Source organism: Cryptomeria japonica, chromosome 11 (assembly GCF_030272615.1).
Source record: "Cryptomeria japonica chromosome 11, Sugi_1.0, whole genome shotgun sequence".
NCBI classification, from domain to species: domain Eukaryota; kingdom Viridiplantae; phylum Streptophyta; class Pinopsida; order Cupressales; family Cupressaceae; genus Cryptomeria; species Cryptomeria japonica.
In genome coordinates this window covers 277,953,904-277,976,762 of record NC_081415.1, presented here as the reverse complement: position 1 = coordinate 277,976,762, position 22,859 = coordinate 277,953,904, and the positions used below count along the sequence as shown (strand labels likewise).

Sequence of the window (22,859 nt, the reverse complement as noted above, 5' to 3'; positions counted from 1 at the left end):
TCAAGGCTTTGAATTCTTTGAATCTATTTAGAATTTCTTTAGATTCTTTGCACTTTAAGAAATAGATCCAAGTCTTCCTTGAAAAATCATCCTCAAAAATCACATAGTATAAGGCTCCACCTATGGAGGGTTTGGACATAGGTCCACACAAGTCTGAGTGGATTAGCTCCAATGTAACTTTGGTTTTGCTTGAGCCATTTTGAAAAGAACCTTTGGTGTTCTTTCCTAGAGCACATCCTTTGCAGGTCCCACAGTGCGAGGGGTTTAACTTAGGTAATCCTGTTACCATCTTGTCTTAAGAGTTTAGAGCGTGAAAATGTAAATGCCCTAAGCTTCTATGCCAAATTTCACTCAAGTTTGTAGTTTCATGAACAAGGGCTTGTTTAGGTTCAGTGCACAATTTGTAAAGATATCCATGCCTCTTTCCTATAACTCGAGCTTTCTTGAATGTAGATGTTTTAGGCCATGCCAGGACTTTTCCATCCATGAAGGTGACCCTATAGCCATTATCCTCAAGGGCAGAAATGGATATCAGGTTCCTTTTGATTTCTGGTACATATAGTACATCCTTCAACTGAATAGTTATGCCTGATTCTAACTTGATTATACAGGTCCCCACTCCTTTCACTGGATGTGCGGAATCATCTCCAATGGTAACTTCCTCATCAGTTTCTTCCACCATATCTTCCATGTTTTCTCGATATCTGGTGATATCTTGGGATGATCCACTATCAATCACCCAGGTGCAGGATTTGTTGGAAACTTGATTTGAAAGTGCTGTGTAGAATGTGAGCATTTCAGATTCCTCTTGAGAGTATGTTTTTCCAACCTTGGCATATGTTGCTTGCTTCTTTGTTCGATCTGGACAGTTAGCAGCATAGTGTCCATATTGGTCACATCGGAAGCATTGAATTTGAGAGACATCTTTTCTTGGTTTGCCCTTTCCATTAAATTTTCTCTTCCTCTTGAAATTCTTCTTCTTTCCCTTCTTCTTAGAGTTGGAATTAGTGTTAAGAACATGAATGTCCTCATCTAAACCCTTTTGTTTGCTTCCTTTGGTGAGTAGTCTAGTTTCTTCTAGAAGACAGTCAGATCTTAGTCTGTCCAAGTTAGGAAGTTCAGGTCTTGCACTTATGCCTTGCACAAAAGGTTCCCATGAGTTAGGTAATCCACTTAAGGCAGTTTAGGTTAATTCGTTTTCATCAATTTTACATCCAACTGAAGATAGTTGATCTCAAAGTGCTGTTATCCTCGTGAAGTAAGCATTTATAGTTTCATCTTTATTCATGCTTATGTTGTTTATTTGCCTCTTGAGTGCGAGTGTCCTGCTGGTATTATTGATTTCAAATGCATTTTCAAGTGATTTCATCATGAGATGTGCAGTTTCTTGTCTTGCTAGGATTGGAACAGTGTGATCTCGAACAGCATCTATGATCAATCTCATGGCCTTCTCATTGTTTTCTATCCAATGAGATTTTAGGTTCGGTGATTTTATCGTATACATATGAGTATACTTTGTTTTCCTTTAGCAACATAGTGATTCTTAGCTTCCATGTTGAAAAGTTATTTTCTCCATCTAATCGATCCTCGAATCTGATCGTGCTTGCCATGTTTGATGAAGGAATTTGATTAGTCTTCAAATTATGTTATCTTTAGTTACTCAAGTTCAATTTAGGATCAGATTATATCCTAGCTCTGATGCCATGTTAATGCAAATTGAACTTATTATAGATATAGATAGATATGAACTAAATCAAATTCAGTCTTCTATTTGCAGGTAAGTATCTTTAAATTCAGTTCTTTAACTTCTTTAGACTAAAGTAGAGAAAGACAAATCACAGGTATGTAAAGATGTCTTTAGAATCTAATATCAAAGAATGCATTAGATGATTTGCAACTAGTATAGAATCAGTTACTTATCTGTACTTTGACTGATATGAAGCAGTGCCTGATATATAATATTGCTCAAGTCCACCTTGATCACCGATAGACCTTGCCCAGGTAAGTATACAGTAATGTCTGATATGATGATTAATTCACTAATAGTGAATGCCCAGCACTTGAAAATATATATTCAAATCGGTATGGTCTGTGCTTCAATTTGTATATATATATACAAATAGATCTCAGTAATCTGACCATAGCTACAATATCTTCAACATGAAAGGCAATGCTAGAAGCCGCCAAATGGTGAGTAGATCGCATAGCAGGAATGGAGCCGAGGGCACGCAAAGGCACAGTGTGGAAGATTTACCTTTCTCAAATATGTTGCATTATATTGTTGGTTTTTTTTTTCAGCTTCCTCTTCTCTTTTGTGTTTCCTTTTATTTTAGCCTTTTTCCTATGTTCTACGACGTTTCTGGGACAGCTGGATGGTAGGGGACATGTTTTGGGGAGTTATATATACACAAAGAGAGAAAGAGTGATAATCAAATCTCTACAAATTAATGGACTACAGTATAACAACAGCAACATGACATGACATTGCTAAAATGATGTTAGATGATGTTTGTAGAAGCTTGCATGTTGACCACATTCCAAAAGGAAATTGTTTGTTTGCACTTCTCACACAATGCCGCACTGTACCAGACTGTGGCAATGCACCTTTAATCTCTTTTGCAATTGACAAAAATAACTGACTCTAATACCATATCAAGAATTTTGAAGTCTGAGACTGTTTTGAACAATGAAATCAGAAATCCAAATTATTTGCTGTTAGTGTCAACTGTTATATAACTTATATCATTAGCTATGAATCTGAATCATGATATATTTATTGCCGTTACACTACTGTTATTGCGCACTGCAGTTACGAATAATTTAATTGCTGTTTACAGCTGTCATGATATGTTTATTGCTGTTGTTATAATACTGTCATGTCATACTGCTGTTTTTTAAATATATAATGTTGTCACGATATATTTAACAGTCTTTTTTTAATGTTATGAATGATTTTCTTTTAAATATTATACAAAATTGCTTTGCTTTTGGGGACATCTGGCCATCCTTGGGATGGTTGAAGGATGTCTTAGATATCCCCAACCATCTTGAGGATGGTCAAACTTCCCTGTGGTGTTTTCTATTTCTCCAACATGTTTCGAAAACATATCAAAGATTTGAAGATTTTGGAGACAGCTAGGGAATGTCCCTTTCTGTCCCACTGTACCCAAAATATCATTGGGGATGGGGACAGGGACAGGGGGTTTGAGGGCAAGGAATGCATCCCTATGGAACACGCCTTTTTTTCTATTTTAATCATCTTGATTACTCTATACATAACATTGATATGCATATTCTAGTTTTCTATATCTCTACTCTCGTTTGCCTTTTTTCTCCACTTTATTCCTCTTCCATACATGGTCTCCTTGACTATTTTCGTATCTTTCTATGTCTTATTCCTTTTTGGTACATTTTTATCATGTTTTTCACCTCATTATTGTTCCTTGTTGTATTTCATCATATAATGTTGGTTTCTTATAATAGATAGATTATATTACATAGCAATATTTTTTTATAATTTTAAATGGTTATAGATTCTTGGGATAATTTATCCACATTTGTTTGTGTCATGCATGCATTCATTCATTCCTTGTTTCTGATTTTTTATATTTATTGGTTTGCATTATCATATATTTCATATCTTTTTTTTTTGCTAGGTAAATAGTGGGACTGGGGCCCACACCCACTAATATAACAAATAAACATATAGACTGCTTCAGACCCACGAATGGGGAGCACACAGAGTAAAGATCTAGCTGAATATACCTAAACAGACCTCAAAAAACTGAAACAGCGCTAAAGCCGAGACAACATAAAAAACAATGCTACTAAAACGCAAAACCTTAAAGAAACACTACCAATCAGGGGATCCTCAAAAAGCCTTTTTGCCTATCCCCTTCCTCTTGCTCCTAGTGAGGAGGGCATCCATAGTCCATTGTGTGCCATCATCAACTGCATCACGACCTTCAATACGAATCTTCTCAGTTTCAGATTTGCGTTTCTTCCTTTTTTTAAAAGAGATGTTAGGTTTAGAGATGGCACTAGCTGTTTGTGTGATGGTGCACTTTTTCACAGGAACCACCACATCATCTATGTCACAATAGTTAGCAAAATCGTTATCCAAATCATCCATAAAGGGATAAGAGCCCTCAGAGTCAAGCCCATTATCAACTCCATCAACCTGATTAAGACCGGGAGGGTCTTCAGTAGGGATGGGGACATCAATGGGATGAGAGGGAGTAGGATCCACAACAGAGGCAACCAATTCAGAAGCCGCAAAAGTAGGGTTGGAAACCCCATTATTATTAAAAAATTTCTCATGGTTCCACCAAACAAAATCAGGACTAGGGGTTCTTGGCTTCTTGAGCCACTTTTTGAAACTAAACCTCTTTGAAGCAGATTTTGATGAAGAGCACCTGACCACTTTGTGACCAAGCATGTTGCAGCAAAAGCATCTGGAAGGAAGGCCTTCATAGTTTAAGAATTGGGCCCAGGTGTCGTGAGAAGAGTGGATATGAATAGAATGGTGAACAAGTTTAGATATGTCAACGATGGCACAAACTCTAGTGTATCTGCAGAGTGGTGCTACCGATTCTGAAATCAGCTTCACAAAAGTGCCGATTTGCCTGATCAAATCCTTAATAAGCTCTGAATCTCGCATAATTAAAGGAATATTATATAATCTGATCCAAATGGGAACAAAAGTGATAATAGCAGCAGTTGGGTCAAAAAATGGATGCCAAGAGGAGATAAATAGGTTCGACTTCCCAAGAAACCAAGGGCCATTTTGTTTAACAAAAAGCAATCTTCCATAGAGGCGAAATGAAGCTAGAAAAAACCAAAATCAAGGATGTCAAATTCGGGAGTAGTCATGTTGCACTAGGTAACCTTCATCCACTCAACAAATTGGTCAATTGGAGGTCGCCTACTCATGCAGTGAATGAGAAGGGAGCGACACCCGATATTGACAGAGATTGAATCGATGCAAGAATCTGAAATGTGGAAAGTGGTAGGTTCAATAGCCATCCACACCTCAAAGTCTTCCATTGTGCAAGTTTGCAATTCCACCGGGGTCTTATTAGGAGAGTTGCCGAGGCCCGAAAATGGTGGGTCGTGTGAAAGATTTGGGCTCTTCTTAAGCATCCGCAAATGGCAAAAATCGTTGCAGAAATGGAATGGATTGCTTTGGTTCTTGCAGCCATCGACAAATAATGGAGACAATGTAGGAGTTTTGATCGGAGCAGACAAAGGAGTTGGAATGGTACCCCCCGCAAAAACCCTAAAAGTCTCTGCAAGCTGATCTCATTTCTTGTGCTTGCTTGAGCGATGACCAGTGCCCTTCTTATCCACAAACTTTGGCTTCCCTTGCTTGACAGCTTGCACCTCCACCTCCATTGAAAAATCTTGCTCCAAACCCATGTTGGGTGAGCCTTCTCCCAGCTTTCCATGCTCGTCGCTTGCTGCCACTCCTCCTTCGTTGTGTGTGCAAGTATTTTCGCTCATCTCCAAGTTAGACAATGCTTCTACTCGATAAATTGAAAAGATTTTATATATTTAATATCTTATTTGTACTATGCTTTATCATATCTTTTTAGTTATTAATTTTCCGATACATTTCATCCCTATATTTCTTTTTTTGTTATATATTCAATCCTATTATTCCCTCCTCTATCTTTACCCCACTTTTTCCTCCTTTCTTGTCCTTTGTTTTCCAGTCCTATCTACTCCCTACTACTGCTATTAAAGGTTATGTCTGTAATCTAAACCATTATTCTCTTCCTGATGGATCATTGAGTGTGATTCAAAATGTTGACAGAAAAATATGCACAGTTGAATCCAAAAGCAATCTTATACACAACTTACTGGACTTTGGGAAACTTATGCCAAGTACTCCTATTAACCTTATGTCACAGGTGAAAATGAGCCTCACTAGAGGACTCAAGAGAGAGTGGTAGTTTTATATCTATATTTATTTTCCATAGAAGAGACAAGCCTCTAACATGCCAAGATGTGCCAATGCCTTGTTGTACAAGTTACATAGAAGATTGAAAAGCCAAATATAGACCCCTGTTTTGTGTTGTGTGGGAATCATCCCTACATTGAGTTTGATAAATTATTGTCACTGCATTGAAGATGATAGAAATATCAAATAAGAAATGGCTCAACACCAAGTCTTGCAAAAATAATAAAAAAAGGGATTGATATTGTGGCATGAATATGCTTTGCAAATATGTACATGAGATATATCTTTATGTGGTTACTCTTAAGAGGATTAGTAAAGTATGGAGTCCAATTATCATAAACATAGAAAAGAGATTACCAAAATAAAGAGATGAAGTATGTAAAATGTATCCTGAAAATGTAACTGGAAGCATTGTCTAAACAAACTGCGTGAAAGGGCAGCTTTTTGTTAGACAAGTTGAAAGCCACAACCTTTGTTTTTCAAGATAGACCTCTGCTCCATTCTTAAAATTTTTGAAGACAACAACACAATGTAAATGCACAAATACGTCCCATAGGTGTTACACAATGATCTAACCACATGCTTGTTAGTGTTGTGGACCTTCGTATTGCATTTAGGATGATTCAGTGAGAGCTCCCTACTACCATTACACCACAATACCTTGCAATACACTTAATACACTTATTCAATGATGGGACATGTCATAACACTTTCAAGTTTCAACCATTGCTTTTTTTTCATAGTCAATTTTAAAGACAAAATACCTATGTTACCTTGAGTTTCCGGGATGGGGGGACGGGGAAACGGGTTTCCCAGATGGATTTTTTTTTTTGGCATTCTAGGGGACGAGCAAAGGGGACAACAATATTAAAAAAGGGAAAATTTAAAATATATAGGGAAATTTCAAATTTCAAATTTATTCATATGATACTATTGACAAATGAGAGTTGAAATTCATAAATTCGTAAATTCATATTCATGATGTAACTTAATACTATGTAACTATAGTTAATGAACACATCATATATGAATATCAAAATGCCCATCTTATATGAATATCAAAATGCCCAAAGGCTGCAAGTTTCACATATCAATGTATCATATGTCAAGACTCAAAATACTAAAAAGTCTCAAAAGAGTCAAGAGACTCAATACTCAAATGTAAAACGAAAAGGATGCTGCTGCCCCCTATCTTCATCAAATCAGCATCACTGCCATTGTCAGCCTCAACCTCAAAGGTTGCATCATCCAATGGAACCCCAACCAATCCCTCTCGTGTCTCCTCCTCATCCACCTGTGTGGCATCTTCGAGATTAATATCCCACCGTAAAGTTGGACTTCGTCGATACTCTGGAGTCTGACGATCCCTAAATCGCAAAGCACTATGCAAAGCCACTAATTTCTTCGCTTGTCTAGAGGTAAGCCTATTCCTCTTGACAGAGTGGATAAAGCTACATGTAAACCAATTCCTCTTTGTAGCAGAGGAACTAGCAACCTGTGAAAGTAGGTGAGTGGTAAGCATTCTTAACTCTGCTGCATCTTCCCATGCCATTCCCACCATCCCATAGGGGCTTTTTGTGCCAATACTGCTCTATCCATCCTCGCCTTTGGTGTGTTGAAGTTTGGACCATCAAGATTTGAGAAGGCAACCCATTGCCCACAAAGTATACCGGCCTGCTTAGGTAAATACATCTTTTGAAGTGCCTGCATGAACCCACATGTCACCTCAATATCATCAGGAGTGCACCTTCTTGGCATGGTCTCATACCATATTGGATTTAGTGCATAGACTGCCATGTGAAGTGGAGGGTTCATATTGTTCCACCTTTGCATGACAATGGGCTTAATATACTCCTCATATAAGTCCAAATTCTTATCATTAGCCAAAATGACATGCTTCATCTTTTAATTCATGTTGTCAAATGTCTCATATATCTCTTGAAGATTAGGAGAGTTCATATCAGCATATTTGGTGACATCTACAACAGGTGAGATGATGGAGCAAACATATCTGTAGAGTGTAAAAAAAGATGAAATTTCAAATAAGAATAAGATTAAAGAATAAGAGTAAGTTAATTGACAACTAGGAAACTTAGAAACTTTGAAAGATTCAACAATAAAATTAAAATAAAAATATTAAAATCTGAATCTTTTTTAATAAAATATGAAAATCAGCAATGTCTTACCTCACAGTGGACCACCAATCATCATTAAGGATCCTTTGTTTGACGGTTTTTCCTTCAGCAATGCTTGCATTAGGCCATCTATTCAACTCTACATTCATCACCATCGATTGTAGAGCATCATACACCTCAATCATCCTCTCTAACATAATGAAGTAATTGACATATCTCGTCTCTATAGGTTTGAGAAAATCCTTCTTTGAAAGTCTTGAAGCGAGCAAGTGAAGTGTGATAATTGCCAATGAACATTTGAATATTTCTACCTTGTGCCACCACTTCCTTTACCCAATCTAATTTCCCCATGTCCTGGAATGCATGAACACAAGGAGTCCAAAAGATGTGCTTGTAAGCACCCTGCACCATCAAGCCGGCCAAATTGCACACATGTGCTGAATTAGTGATCATGTAAACAACATTTGAGTCCCCAACCTCCTCTATGGCCTCTCTCAAAATGCTAAATTGAAAGTCTGCATCCTCGTGTTTCCCTGAACAATCAATGGCTTTAAGGAAATAAGAGCCAGCTGTGCATGCGACTATGATGTTGATAAGTGGCAGATGTCTAATATTGGTCCACCCATCTATCACAATAGAACAACCTGTCCTCATTCAAGCATGCCTCATGTCCTCCGTCATCGAACTCACCTTAGAATATGCTTTGTCAAGGAGGGTAGTGCATAGTTTATGATCTCCAAGGGGATCAAAAGAGTGATCTACATTAGCCATTTCTTTGACCATTTTTTTGAAATAAGAAGAATAGGCCACATGAAATGGGATGGCATGGGCATGAATTATTCACTAGTGGAAGTCTCTGTCATTTCCTGTGTCTGCACAGTGAACATATTTGAAATTGACCCTAGCTGCCCACTATCACTAGCCTTACTCTTTCCTTTTTTGACATCCACACTATGAATAGCACTACCACTGGATGACGTAGGCTGAAATGTGGATGGCTGTGAAGGAAATTGCATTGGCATGGGCACATTTTTAGTTTTAACCTTGTTTTGTGCCTCCATATGTAATCCATAACACTATCTTCTCATGCTCCTTTATATCTTCACAAATTTAACATTGTTGCTCGAAACACCCAAGAAATGAACCACACCCTTGTGTAGCTCCCTTTAAAATTAGTATTGCATATGACATAACCACACCCTACTCCCTCCTGAGTTTTTCTTTTTGACATTTGTGCTATGAACAAGGCAAAGAAGAGGTTTTTTGGGGTTAAAAGGGCCCTGTGCATAGGGTCTTAAGGTAGCCGAAGGGCACTCAAATCGGTTTTGTGGATTTTTTGCTTCAATCCCAACACCCTCACTCCCACCCCGAGTTATATTTTTGTTAGTTTCAACTTCTTCAACTTCTTGGTCACTACTATTGCGGCATTGCCAATGGTGCTGCTAATGTTTTATTAGTGTAATTTAAGTTTAAAGTACTGAAATATGAGGAAAAACAAAAAAAAACAGACATTTGATGGACTTTTCTTCTTTAAACTTTGAAAAATATTGAAAACAAAAACCCTTTAGTTCCTCCTTTCTTTCTATCCTTCCAAGTTTCAAACCCTGCGGGCTGCTGCTTGTTTCTCTTTTTTAGTTTCCTTTAAAATGACAAAATGAGACAGTAATGAGCAAATTAGGTTATTCTACCCATGTAGGGTTACCTAGAGGGTGTGGGGGCCACTAAACAAAACAAATAAAACTTTTTTGTTTTAATTGCTGAGCATTAGTTTCTTTTAAAATCACGTTGAAACTGTGGGGGATGGCCGGTCGTCTCCGGGACGGTCGAGGGACGTTTGGGACATCCCCAACTGTCCTTGGGATGGACAACAATCCCCCATGTTTTTCGATGCCGTCCCCTCTTGAAGGAAACATCCCCACTATTTTCTGCCTATCCGGAAACATGGAGGAAACGTACACTGCTGTCCCCCCCATCCCCGGACTCCTTCCTGTCCTCGGAACTCCATGGATTCACCCAGAAATGCATCCCCGGGTTTTACAGCAAAATACGTTTTTACATATATGATGTTTGTTCAACTCAATGTCTATTTTTTGATCAATAGAGAAAGACAGTTTATGTTATGTTTACATTAAAAAAAATACAGTAATAATTTCTCTTACCACAAATTTAGAGGAAAAATAGATGTGATGGAGCAAATGTCATGTTCCCTTTCTCCATAAGCTATGTTGTAGTCCAAATTGTCCACTTCCTATCTCCAACGTCTCCCATGATCCAAACTTATGTATGAGTTCTTCCCCTTCATCCCCCATGTGTTTGCCTAAGGTTCCCAAAATTTCCAAGTATGACTGCACGGCCAATCTTGTAAGTCTGTGTAAGCTGTCAGCAATGCAGAGTCTCCCTAACCAACATGATTTTCTTCCCAAGGCCGCTTTCTCTTCTAGCCCTTTTGGAGTGTTAGACTTCATCCAAGCATACTGTTTGTCCATCCCCTACTCATTTCCTTGGTATCTCTAATCCCCAAATTTTGAAATTCCCACCATTTGCACAATTCATCCACCAATCTCCTTGCATGATCAGATTGCCATTAAATTTTAATGCTTAGGTGGATGATGTATTTAATAGAAGGTTTATTGTAGGCATAAAATAACCATTTAATAATGGGCATGTGGGTCCATATGTACCTCCAACACCGCTATGGAAGATGTGATCTTCGGTTGCCATTAATGAGTTAGGGTTTAAAACCCCAAGGGACCCTCACCATTATGGTCGAGGACAGTTGTAGTTTTCAAGGCACATTCCTCGATGCTTTCCAAGCACATGTTCATGCATGTAAGCACAATTTTAGTCATGAATCAAGGGGGAAATAATGCTTGATCAGTATAGGCTTCCTTGTTGCTTACTAATCTTGAGATGGCAGTTGTTGTAGATTTCGACACCCATCTTGGGTGTATAAGGGGCCAAAAGGAAAACAATGAAGGGCCTGGAAACAGAAAACCACAACAAAGACTAACCTGAAATTGTAGTGAACATTCTTGTTGAGGCGTTTAGATTTGAGGATGAAAAACCATAGGTTTGTTAAGGATATGAGGACGAAAAACCCTTCAGGATCATGTGCGATAGAGGAAAAAACTCCTTTGGCTAGAGGAAGAGCTCATCCAAAGTTTGTATCATAGCTTCATGGTCATGAATCTCATAGGCATGGAGATCCCACACTACAACAGTTGTGCGTGTGAGCCATCATGTTCTAGTCTTTAATGGTTGTAGCAGCGTAATGTCATGTATATGGTCCCTTTCATGCAGTAGTATTTCCATAGTGTTCTATGTACTTGGGAACTTGATTATTGCGGGTTAAGCGTTGTAAGTTCAAACGGTTTATGTCATTGTGATTGCTATGGTTATTATTTTTTGTAATTGTATGTAGACTTGTGTAATGGGGAAATCTTTGTGATGTGTGTAGCAATCTTTTGGACGGTTTTGTAAAATGGGTATTCATTATTAATGCAAAGTTTCGTATTTCGTAATCTGGGTTCAGTAGAGTAGGGCAAATATCTATTCTGCAATCTGTCCTCCATTTGTGAATCTGATCTGCAGTTTAGGTTTTAATGTTATTTGCATGGATGTAAGACAGATGTTTTGGGTTTGCTAGAGTTCAGCAGAAATCGATTAGGGTTTTTCATGTTCAGTTAAATATTGAAGTTTGAAATGTATAATCCTGAACTTCAAATATTGCTGTGTAAACATTAATTCATTTAAGGGGAGTATTATGAAGTCTGAAGTATACTTTTGAGTTTTGAGTTGTTAATGTGACTTTTGAACATTGGTGTTAATTTTAGGGTTTGTTTGGTGCTGACTTAAATATTATTAAATTTGTCTAATATTCACCCTGTTATAAGGTATATCTGGCAGCTGTTCATAAACAATATTTGTAGAAGGTTTTTTGAAATATTTGCATTAAACTTAGCTTGGAGGATTATAATGGTATCAAAGCATATCACTAAAATTCTATACCTTGCGAGGGATTAAGGTATATTAGCATAAAAATTTGTTGAGGATTTTAGAACAAAGCTACAATTGTATGATAATGGTCAATCAGGGGCTGGGAGGAGGCGGAATTTAAAGAAAGGGGATAGCTATACTAGTTATAGAATGGTTGGTTAGTAAGTCTATTTTGAACATACAAAAATTATACACTAATCACTAATAAATATGAATTTGGTGAATTCAATAAATTTATGTATATTTTACATAAGAAATTAGTAATTGGTTAATATTTTTAAAGTGCTTTGCCAGCTGGTGAACATAAGTTTTGAAATATTAATGAGAAACCAGTCAATTGGAAAATACTAGCTAAATATTCTTCTCTGTCCAAAAGGCCGTAGACCAACTTTGCCAAAATGCTAGCAACAACTAGACATGGACCAGAAACAAGGAGAGAGTAGCAAACTGGTCTGTTGGCCTGGTTATCCTCTTTGTTAGGGTTCTCCAAACTTCATGCACTTGCAGCAACTTCACCTCTCTAGATGTGCATCACTGATGTTGGTATGTATTAATATAACCGAACTCCTTTTCTGCAACCTTCATATTGTGCCATAAATCCACTAAGTTATTATAATATTATTTGGTCCCCTGCCTAGATGTTTTGAACTTTTTTGTAAGCATAATGGAATTAATAATACAAGGTTTTCATGATCCACAAAATATGAGTAAAAAGCCCTTTGCAAAAGTTTCAGTAGAAGATTTTGCATCAATATTTCAGATCACACTCTGTGATCCATCATCATGATGAAAATTTATGGATCATGGAGTGTGATCCAAAATGTTGATGCAAAATCTTCTACACAGTTTTCTCCAAATGCTTTTTACTCAGTATTGTGATATTTTCAATTGTGCACTTCTGTTGATTAGGTCCATTAGAATTTGTTTTCATTAGGCATATCTTTTTGGTTTATTGTGACCTTTTGTGGTAACATTGGGGTCAGTATTGTGGTCTCAGTAGAAAGTATCCAATATACGAGAGCCAAAAGAGTTCCAGTAGAAAAATGTCACAAATACATTCTTAGATAGTAGAGGAGCATGCTTGGAGGAAAACAATTCTGCCCAGTCTGAAGACTGTTTGTATCCAAGTGTTGCATACATACTGCTCTTAGACTAGGCATGTGTTGGACTTGGTATCTATACCTTCTCAAGAAACTTTTTCTATCTTCTATCAATGGTTCATATCTATTTTATAAAATACAAAAGCTCCGTTTCTTTACTGTTTTATAAATATGAGTTTTATTTAGCTTTCTATAATTTCAGATTCAAATCTATACTGTTACAGCAGTTTCCAGTAGGCTAGTTTTTAAACCTTTCATTTTTTTTTCCAGCTGTTATAGTTGTAGGTATTTCAAATACGAGAATTTTTGTTATGGAATCAGTTTTTATTGAAATTTTCTGTTTTGGGGAATATAACAGTGGTTCATGGAGGAAGCCCCATCATCCGTTGATGCTTACAAACAAGTAGAAATATATTATGCCTTCAGTGACTAGTATCTGGGTATGTGGTAAACATATAGTGGGAAATCTATTGAGGATTCTCTTCTCAGTCTACGTCAAGCTTTATGAATCAGATAACAAGAAGTAGTTATTGGAATCTAAAGAGATTTCTGAGCCCATGGATAAGGATGAAATAGTTCAGGCTATGAAGTTCTTGATAAGCATCCTGATCCAACACTAGGGATAATCTTTATGAACATGAGGCTAACAATGAAGAATTGGCTAAAATTGTGCTCAATAGTTGTGGCAATCATCCTGTTACAGTTGTGGCAGTGATTCTCTCATAGTTGTGGATACTTGATATCTCTAGTAAAGAAAAAGGAAAAAGTAATTATGGCTCTATGGTCAAGAAATATTTTTGTTGGATTTGCATTACATCTAGGGGATGAACCGATGTCTAATGTTTTCCTCAAAGTTGAATGGCCAGGTCTAGTTCACGAAAAAAACCTAGCAGGAGTCTATGCTCATCACAATGCATTTTTTGCAGTAAAACATATTTCAAACTTTGTATAAATGCTTCGCGAGGATCAGTGATTGTATTGACTTCTAATACATATTTTTGGAGGAGGAAAGTAAATATGAACTCTATAGCTGATAACATGAAGATAATAAGGTCAATTCATAGAAATGTGAATATTTGGTTGTCAATTTACATTTATTTTGTAATTTAAACTTTTTTCTGACCTCTGGAAAGTTTGCAGGTTGTAGATGCTTCTTGGTACATGCCAAATGAGCAGAGAAATCCACTGCAAGAATTTCAGGTTTAGTTTCTTATCAATAATGTGTCTTTTTGGTTAATAACTGCTAAAATGTTTACCGTGAGCATGCTATCAAATATATCCAAATTCTATGTTCCAACTTCATACATTCACAATATATTCTCTTTTGTGCCACGATTCACTTCTTAAACTGAAAAAATGATTTTTTTATTACAGAGAAGAGCTTACGAATTCCTGGATATATTAATAACATGAATAAGCGGTTCATAAGATGGAAAAATCTATATATATATTCTGTAATTGGCTTGGATATTTCAATGTCTTCCAAGAATCAAAACAGATCTAGAATGCTGATCTGATGAAAATTGCTACTGAAACCAATATACAAGACCAAAAATTAATGTGCTACACATCTATGAGTTGTCATCTACATCTTTTATTCAATTTGCAACTTGTAGTTGCTCATACACATGCATAAAATGCCATGAATGATGTTAAACTTCATATGCTACTGGCAATACATTATTCTTTCCCTTGCACAAATTCAGTGGTGTAACAGCAGATGTATGCTGGTGCCTTAACTTGTGGGTCTCTGATTTTTACTTCCAAATGTTGTTGTAAACCCAAACATATGCTTGAAATGAAATCATCTTTGGTTACAATTATAATGTTTGCTTAAAGTGCTGTAAATGAAAACCACACAGAGGAAGTGAATAATTGAACAAGTAAGCAACAGAAAACAACATCACATAAGAGTAGGGACACATGATATGCTCTGGAAAACCCTGTGTGGAAAAAGTTAAGCAACACGGGGTTGTGCTTTCTCATGTCAACTGAAATCAGCAATATTATAAGCCAAAGCTCTTCTTTGGAATCATCAAGAACACTCTAGGTTCACATCAACACCTCTAGAGTTTCCTGATAATTGAAAAATTCTTTATCTATTAGTTTGCTGAGTTATTCCCTCGAAATATTTTTGCTGCTATTCTTCATACCATCCCTTACACTCAGCTGGAGTACATGTGGTGCCCATTGATGCCATTGTAAGAGTGCAATGAGCATATATATGCAAAATTGAGTTTACAAGCAGTCACAATTGAATCCAGCAGCCTATACATCATATCAGTAAGTAGTATTGCTTCATCTTCTGATCTTGGAAGTAGTTCCTCAACTATGTTGTATTGGAGAGCTTTTGCAGTGGCATATGTATATAACATGTGGGGTTGAATTTGTCAGTTTTCAGCTTGTTTACACCCTATGTTACTGGTTCACTATTGTTACCCCCGGATCTGGGTCTAGTTCATTTCTAATTAGGGATCCAGGTCAATCCATGTTCAGATTTAGACGATCGCTTACGAACCCTGTAAACCTAGACAGAACCATGATGAACCTGGAGTGAATCCACTGTGTTTTAGCCACTTTATTAATTTTTTTCCTCATATATTAATCACTCTTTTTTTGTCACATTTTACAGACACAAAAAATAATATTAACCCACCATTGTAGTAAAGTGTCCAAGAAAACCGTGGTGAGAATATAGACAGTTTCTCTGTTAATGGCACCATCATACGATACACCCCAAAGCTTCTCCTTCATCTACTTCTCTGTCCAATGAAGGTGGATGAGTGTGCATAAAAAATATGGAGTTTTAGAGGTGTTATTATCTTGTGTCGCCACTGTTTTGAATTTGTCGAGCAATTATTTGAGCCTCTTTAGGGGGTTTTTGGAGTATTAATGGCTTCACATTATTAAAAACAATGCATGCTTTACTTTTTACAGCTTTTAAGTGTCCAATGCATTAGTAATGGAGTTAATTTTTTTTATTTTTATACTCTTCTTGGGGTCCACTCAAACAGGTTTAAGTTTTTTATATAGGCCACATATGAATTTATGAAATTTTATTATTTTTACGATTGTTTTATTTATTAAGTGCATGCTATGTTGTTATCTCCGTTTATTGGTTAAATTTTTTTATATTTTTCTAATTTAAACGTGTTTTACTTTTTGGTATGGATGAACCCAAAACAAACCCAACTCCAAAAAGACTCTGCTGGATCCGCAAACCAAATCTATGAACCCAAACCTGGTTTTGAACTAGAATTGGCAATTTATTGTGCAAGTGATATATTTTGCTCAAGCCAAATAAGTCACTTTTAAAGTGTTTTTCCTATTATTTCAGAATGAGAAGAGATGAATCAACCTCAAAGGTTTCGAATCATCCTCGAGGCTTTTCCTTCTTCTCTGGACTTCATAGTATCATACTATACCTTCGACAATGTGGATTCATTTAAGTCATTTGGAGTGTGAGTGCAATCAAGTATATGTGAGTGTCTTTATGATCATACAGACCATAAAAGCACTTGAAGAGAAGTGGCAAGGAACTGCCATATACCTCTTCCTCTTCCACATCTGTCTTGTTGTAGAGGACCTTTGATTACTTTTAGTTGCCCTCTCATTAGTTGGTATAGCTTTAATTATTCTATTTCAACCTCTTCATTAAGTGAAGCTGGGTTTCCTCACAGAGGGGATTATCCACTATTTATAATAAAATAATTTCTTTTTTTTTGTCTGTTTTACTTTTTGAAAAAAATATGCACAACTTTTATCACTCATGTGAGGGTCTTTTGTTTCTCATTTGTTGAGGATGCACCTTCATCTTTGCAGAGTTCTTTTTCTGTATCCTAGGCTGGAGGCAATTCTTTTCAAGAACCACGAACCGGATTTTATTTCCTAATAGCCTTTATTCCAATAGCTGTGTCTAGGTCTTCCTTAAATCTGATTGTCTTTTGCCTATGATATTTAGCAGTCGCATGCAGGGTCAAAATTTGCTATTTACTTGCCTGAGGATTGGATTTGGGATTTGCTGTCTCCTTTTTTTTATGTTGGAATGTGTTTTCTCTTTCTGTCTGAGGGGTAGGGTCTGCACAGTGCTCACTGCCATATGACAAGTATGGTTGCTTCCCTTTCAACCAGTAAAGATGGGATCTCTTCCACTTTAGGCTTTTCTGGGTCCTCTGCTTTGTCATTTTGAGACACACCAGCAATGATTGCATAGTTATTCATTCAAATAGAATCATAATCAAAGTGTTCTATCATCACAGCCAGAATCGTAATGGAATTTGCCTTGAGTTGCCGTTTCTTTAGGCTAGCTATCTCTTGAATGCCTTAAAGATATTTGTTTTCTTGCATTCCTTTTTGTTATTTCCATCATTAGCTTGTCTTGCTTTGGTTTCTTGTCACCATTACCATTCATGATCCCCAAAAAGAGAAAAGACAAAGTGCCTAGGAAGACTATACAACAGGAGCTTATGGCAGGGATGAAAACCCCATCCATCTATGCCTCCACTGCCATTTGCATAAGAACCCACTCGGGGAACCTATAAAATTAGGACATTTTGATTTTACATTTCAAAGCCAGAGAACCATAATCTGCCGATTGAGGGAAATTAACTCCATGAATAACCTCCTTATGCTGAACCAAATGGGGAAGAACTGCAACCAACAATGGGCGAGTGAGAACCTGGTGACATCAAGTTCCCTTGGAGTGAGTAACCAAGAGATGTTGTAGAAAAGAGTGAAAGTCCAATCACAAGGATTGCATATCCATTAAAACTGAAAATGAACCATGAGAATTTCCTCGTTAAGCACATTGACATCACCCATGGAGATATCTTGCAAAGTAGACTGAGATGAGAAAGTAGGCACTGCCACTGAATTCACAGCTAAATACTAAGGAAGCAGGAACCATTTGTTGGCATTGTGTTGTCATTGATGTCAACCGGTATAGCATGATACCGGTACAGCTTGTCACCGGTAAGAAGAGGATGTCAACCAGCATTGTGGTCATTGGAGTCACCAGTATACAAGTTATTGTTGGAGACATAAGTTGATGTTGACCGGTGAATAGGCATTGGAGATAGTTGGCATTATGGCAATGCCAACCGGTGAGTGATGAGTTGGCAGTGTGTTGTTGCCAACCGGCAAGCATGTGACCAGTAAGCAAGCAAGGTTGAGCTAATGAAGAAAGTGTAGGCAACCGGTATGCAGTTGGGTGTCATACAACAGGACTCCCACCGGATGAAGAGAAGAATGATAGAGAGTGTGCTGCCTCATGTTAGCAAGGAAGACATATGGGAAGGTTACCGGGTGTTGGCATGTTTAGTGCATTGGTCCATCTACTCCCACCGATAAGTGGTAATACTGAGCTTATCTCCCAACATGCATGGAATGTATTATAACTCTCTGGGATAGGTCAGTCAAGAAATATAAGGCTGTTGGTTGAAGATGACCAAAGTGAAACATCAGAAGCCTCTAGCATGTGAAATCAGAGATGTACATCGGATCAGTAAGGGAAAGTATGATGAGCTACCGGGACAGGAAGAGGAAGAGTAAGGAGTGATGAGTTTGTCACTTTGACAAACCAAGTGAGAGGAGAACTTGTCAAATGAAGAAGAAGGTAAGTGTTAGCATTTCTGGACATGGACTCACTCCGGGTTGTTGATATCAACAGAGATGCCTGTTGATGATTGATGTCTGAGATTATCTTGTAACCGGTATGATAGGAGGTGTGCATTAGAGACTGTTGACATGTCAATGTCAACCAGTCAGAGAGCAAAGAGTGCAGAAGTGAAAGGCTCCTATCAGATGGACATGTGTCTGAGTTTGGTGACTAGGCTAATGTGTCTCAACCGACAAAACAGTGAAGCATCACGGGTAGGATAAGATAACCGGTAGTGTAAGGGATACACTGGTTGCATGCATGGTCGGTGACTAAGTCTGAACCGACACAGTGAGTTGAGTTGGATGTTGACGGAGAACACGTGGACTCCAGGTATGAAACATGAAGTTGCAAATGAACCGTGCTTTGTTGGTGAGGTAGTTGGTGATTGTTTAGACATTTAATGCTGACTGCGAAAATCATGAGTGAGTTGTAGGGGTTTGCGACTCGATGCAGACTGAAGATCTAAGTGATGCAATGATCAAAGAAGGACGTTAGGTTGCAATCTGATCTGGAGAAAGGGACTGCGAGATCATTTAATGTGATTGATAGATGCAGGGTCGGTGATTAGTTTGCAGGTTGCTAAGTATAGAAAACGTGTACTGGAAGGAAGACAAATGGCGTGTTGAGTGATCTGCTGCATGCGGTCAATCCCAGGAACAAGATTTGATTGGATTTGGTACGCCTCGTGGTCGATGAAGAAACCCTAGACGTGTGAAGATTGAATTCGGTTTTGGCGGGAAAGCCCGTGTATAAAGATGCAGACCAAAGACCTCAGTTGATTGATGCTGCCAGATGCTGTGGTGCCAGATATTGAAGAACAGAGTGTGAGTGTGCAATAGAGAGTTAATCAGTTAGAGAATTCAGCGAAGATCATTGAAGTGATTGAGTGCTTGAGAGAACCGATAAGAGGATTTAACCGGTGAGGTTAAAGTGACCGGTGAGTTGTCATAGAAACTAACAGATCATTCAATTGGTTGTGTCCAATTGGTAAGAAGGCAACAATGAGTGAAGCGGTGAAGAGTGAGTGTCAGAGAAAATCCGACAAGGCAAAAGTTGAGCAGAGGTAGAGTGACAGTAAGAGATTCAACCGGAAAGGGTTGAGGTAACCGGTGAAGCAGTTGCAAAGTCTGTCAGTTCTCCTAACCGGCAGTGTCTGAACCAGTAGGACCGAAGCAAAGAAGCAACGAAGAGATAAAACCGGCAGAGAGAGGATTCTACCGGTAAGTTAGAGGGAGAGTGAAGGGAGATCTGACAGAGCTAATGCAAAGAACATAGAGCATCAGATAGAGATATGTGTGAGCGTTACAAAGCTCATTTGTAACAAGGTTATTACTATTGTATTGATATATTTCATTGTAATCACTGAGTTGGAGCTCGGTGTAGGGGTTGGTGCTCCTTGGGTTGGTGCCCCAAACTTTGTATTCTGTTGTTTATTGTGAGGCTGGATTGGAGCAGTAGACTCCAACAACATTTCTCACCGAGGTTTTTCCCAGATTGGGTTTTCCTTGTATATCCAGTGTTCTGTGATGTATCCTTGTGTGTGCTTGCATATCGTTCTCTTCCCTTATTTCACCGGTATGTCTTCTTGTTCTTAGTGGCATCTTGTGTTCTACACCATTGTCAGTGACTTTTGCCTCCAAACAATGCAGGAATTCCTCTTGAATAGAGGATTTAATGCGCAATCTTCTTGAATCTTCAACACCTTCTAAAACTAGAATATATTTCACTAGGCTTAGAGACCCATGGGTTCATAGTTTTTCAGCCTTTTTTCTTGCAATCCATATTGGTTGTCGCCTAGAAAAAACCGCAACAGGAAGCTTTGAAGCCCCCACACAATCACCAAAGGGAAGTGGAGAATAGATTAGAAAAGCTCCAATAACATAACAACTAGACACACTGACAAAGAAAGGGAGGAGCTGACTTTTAAGAGTAGTGCCATGTGCCAATGTCTTCAATCTCAAATCACGTGCCACAAAACAATCACCACTCAAGCCTGCTTCCTCCACATTTAAACCTTAATAATGATAAGAGCATGGGAGATGATTGACCGTCAAAAGAGGACACAAAGGGAATGATGCCATAACATAGGTCGAGATAGGGGTCCACACAAAACATGTCCCCTAGAGAAAATAGAGGACTCACAGAGGGAGGTCTAAGTCAGTAATATCAGCCAAACCATTCCAAGTCTCTACATGCTTTGCCACCAAACATGGAAAAGGAGATAGGTAGACACCTATATTAGTAAGCAAATCCATCCATTTGTTACATTCATGATAACAATGAGAGAAAAATATCCTCAAAATTGCAACAAATGCCAAGAACTTCATCTAGATATTTTTTTACTTAAGTTGGGACAACTGATTTAGTCAAACCTTGAATGACAATTGAAGAGTCTCTTTTTATAATCAACTTTTAGCAACCCAACTATGTTGTGCAGTAGAGGACTTTAACCATAGCTAGCTATTCAGCCTCATTAGTGTAAAGTTTCACGCAAGATGTTTGAAGTGCTAATGTTTAATAAACGAAATTATTCTTCTAACATTGCATTAATCACAATGGTTGAAACTTTAAATGTATAAACATAAAATAGATACACAAATAATTACACCTTCAAATCAGTCTTTTATTCCTTCAAAAAGCTTACAAGGAAACCTCTACAAGCTGTTCAACTCACAGTTGCACAGAAATGCATTGTAATATTACATTCTTCTATCTTGCTCCTATCTTTATTCTAGTCAACTAAAAATCTAATCTTCTGAAAAGAATCCTTATCTCTTACAAGAGATGAGTTGGAAGATAAGTCTTAAGATTAGTGTTTATCTTCACTTTATTAGACTTAATTAACTAACTAAATTTTCTTCACTTTAATTCTTAATGATGAAATACAAAATAGAATAACTTGAGTCACTTGAACCACTTTCCAACATGTTCACACTGAATCTGTGTGGAAGTTCCTATTTGAGCTAAAAACTCAACACTCGCTCTTAGCGAGGAAGGAATTCTGCACCAATCCAGGTTTGTATCTGAGAACTTCAGACTCCTTTTGCTAAGGGCTTTGTCAGAATATCAAGTACCTGTTGATCTATGGAAATGTATCAGAGCTTCACTGCTCCCTCTTTATTCTTGTTTGCATTGATGTTATATCTGATCTATATTTGCTTGCATTGGCCATTAAACATTGGATTCTTTAAGATTTTGACACAACTTTGATTATCATAGTAAACAACTATGGGTTCAACTTTTGATCAAATAACCTTGCGAGTAACTTGAGAATCCAAATGACCTCATGAGTTCCAGTACTAGTTGCCATATGCTTTTCCTTTGAGTAAGTGCTGCTGAAGTATTCTTCCTTCTGAACTATGATATCATCATCGAATCCAAGCTAAAGCAACATATCCTGCAACTTCACTATCTCCAAGGTATCTCAAACCATACTTTACTATGCCCTTTAAATATCTAAGCACATGTTTCACTGTTACCCTCTGCTCTTATTTCTTAGCTCTACCATGAATTGACTCAAGGTGTTTATTGCAAAATAGATATCTGGCCTAGTGTCGAGTCTTGACCATAATATGAAGCCTTTTGGAACCTATCAGTTGCCTATGCAAGATGGGATCAATCAATTTTGAATTTGAAGTCACCTTCTTTAGATTAGTGATCATAGGCCTAGCTATAGGTCTGCAATCCTCCATCCATAATCACTTCACAGGCCTAGCTATAGGTCTGCAACCCTCTTGCCACAAACCTTGCTTTGAACTTCTCAATGCTGCCATCTATAGCATGCTTGATTTTGTAGAGCCACTTGGATCTCATAACTAATTTCCCTTTCAGTCTTGGCACAATGTCCCATACATTTTTTTTGTGATGGAGGTGTACTCTACCATCATTGCATCCCACCAAACCTGCTGGCCTACAACTTCTTGGAAGCTATAAGGCTCTAAATCCATGATGTTACTCATCATTGCTGCTAGAACTGGTTCACCCTGTATCTTGTACATATTTTTCAA

At 37.7% G+C, this 22,859-nt stretch overlaps 1 protein-coding gene across 3 annotated transcripts in view; it reads left to right on the top strand.

Moving 5' to 3' along the window:
* The window catches only part of LOC131068570 (thiosulfate/3-mercaptopyruvate sulfurtransferase 2), a 210,158-nt gene that overhangs the window by 39,147 nt on the left and 148,152 nt on the right, over positions 1-22,859 (top strand). For all 3 annotated transcript variants that reach the window (XM_058003796.2, XM_058003797.2, XM_058003798.2), the window contains exon 3: positions 14,334-14,393. In XM_058003796.2, coding sequence (XP_057859779.2) covers positions 14,334-14,393 — 60 coding nt within the window. The remainder of the gene's footprint in view (positions 1-14,333; positions 14,394-22,859) is intronic.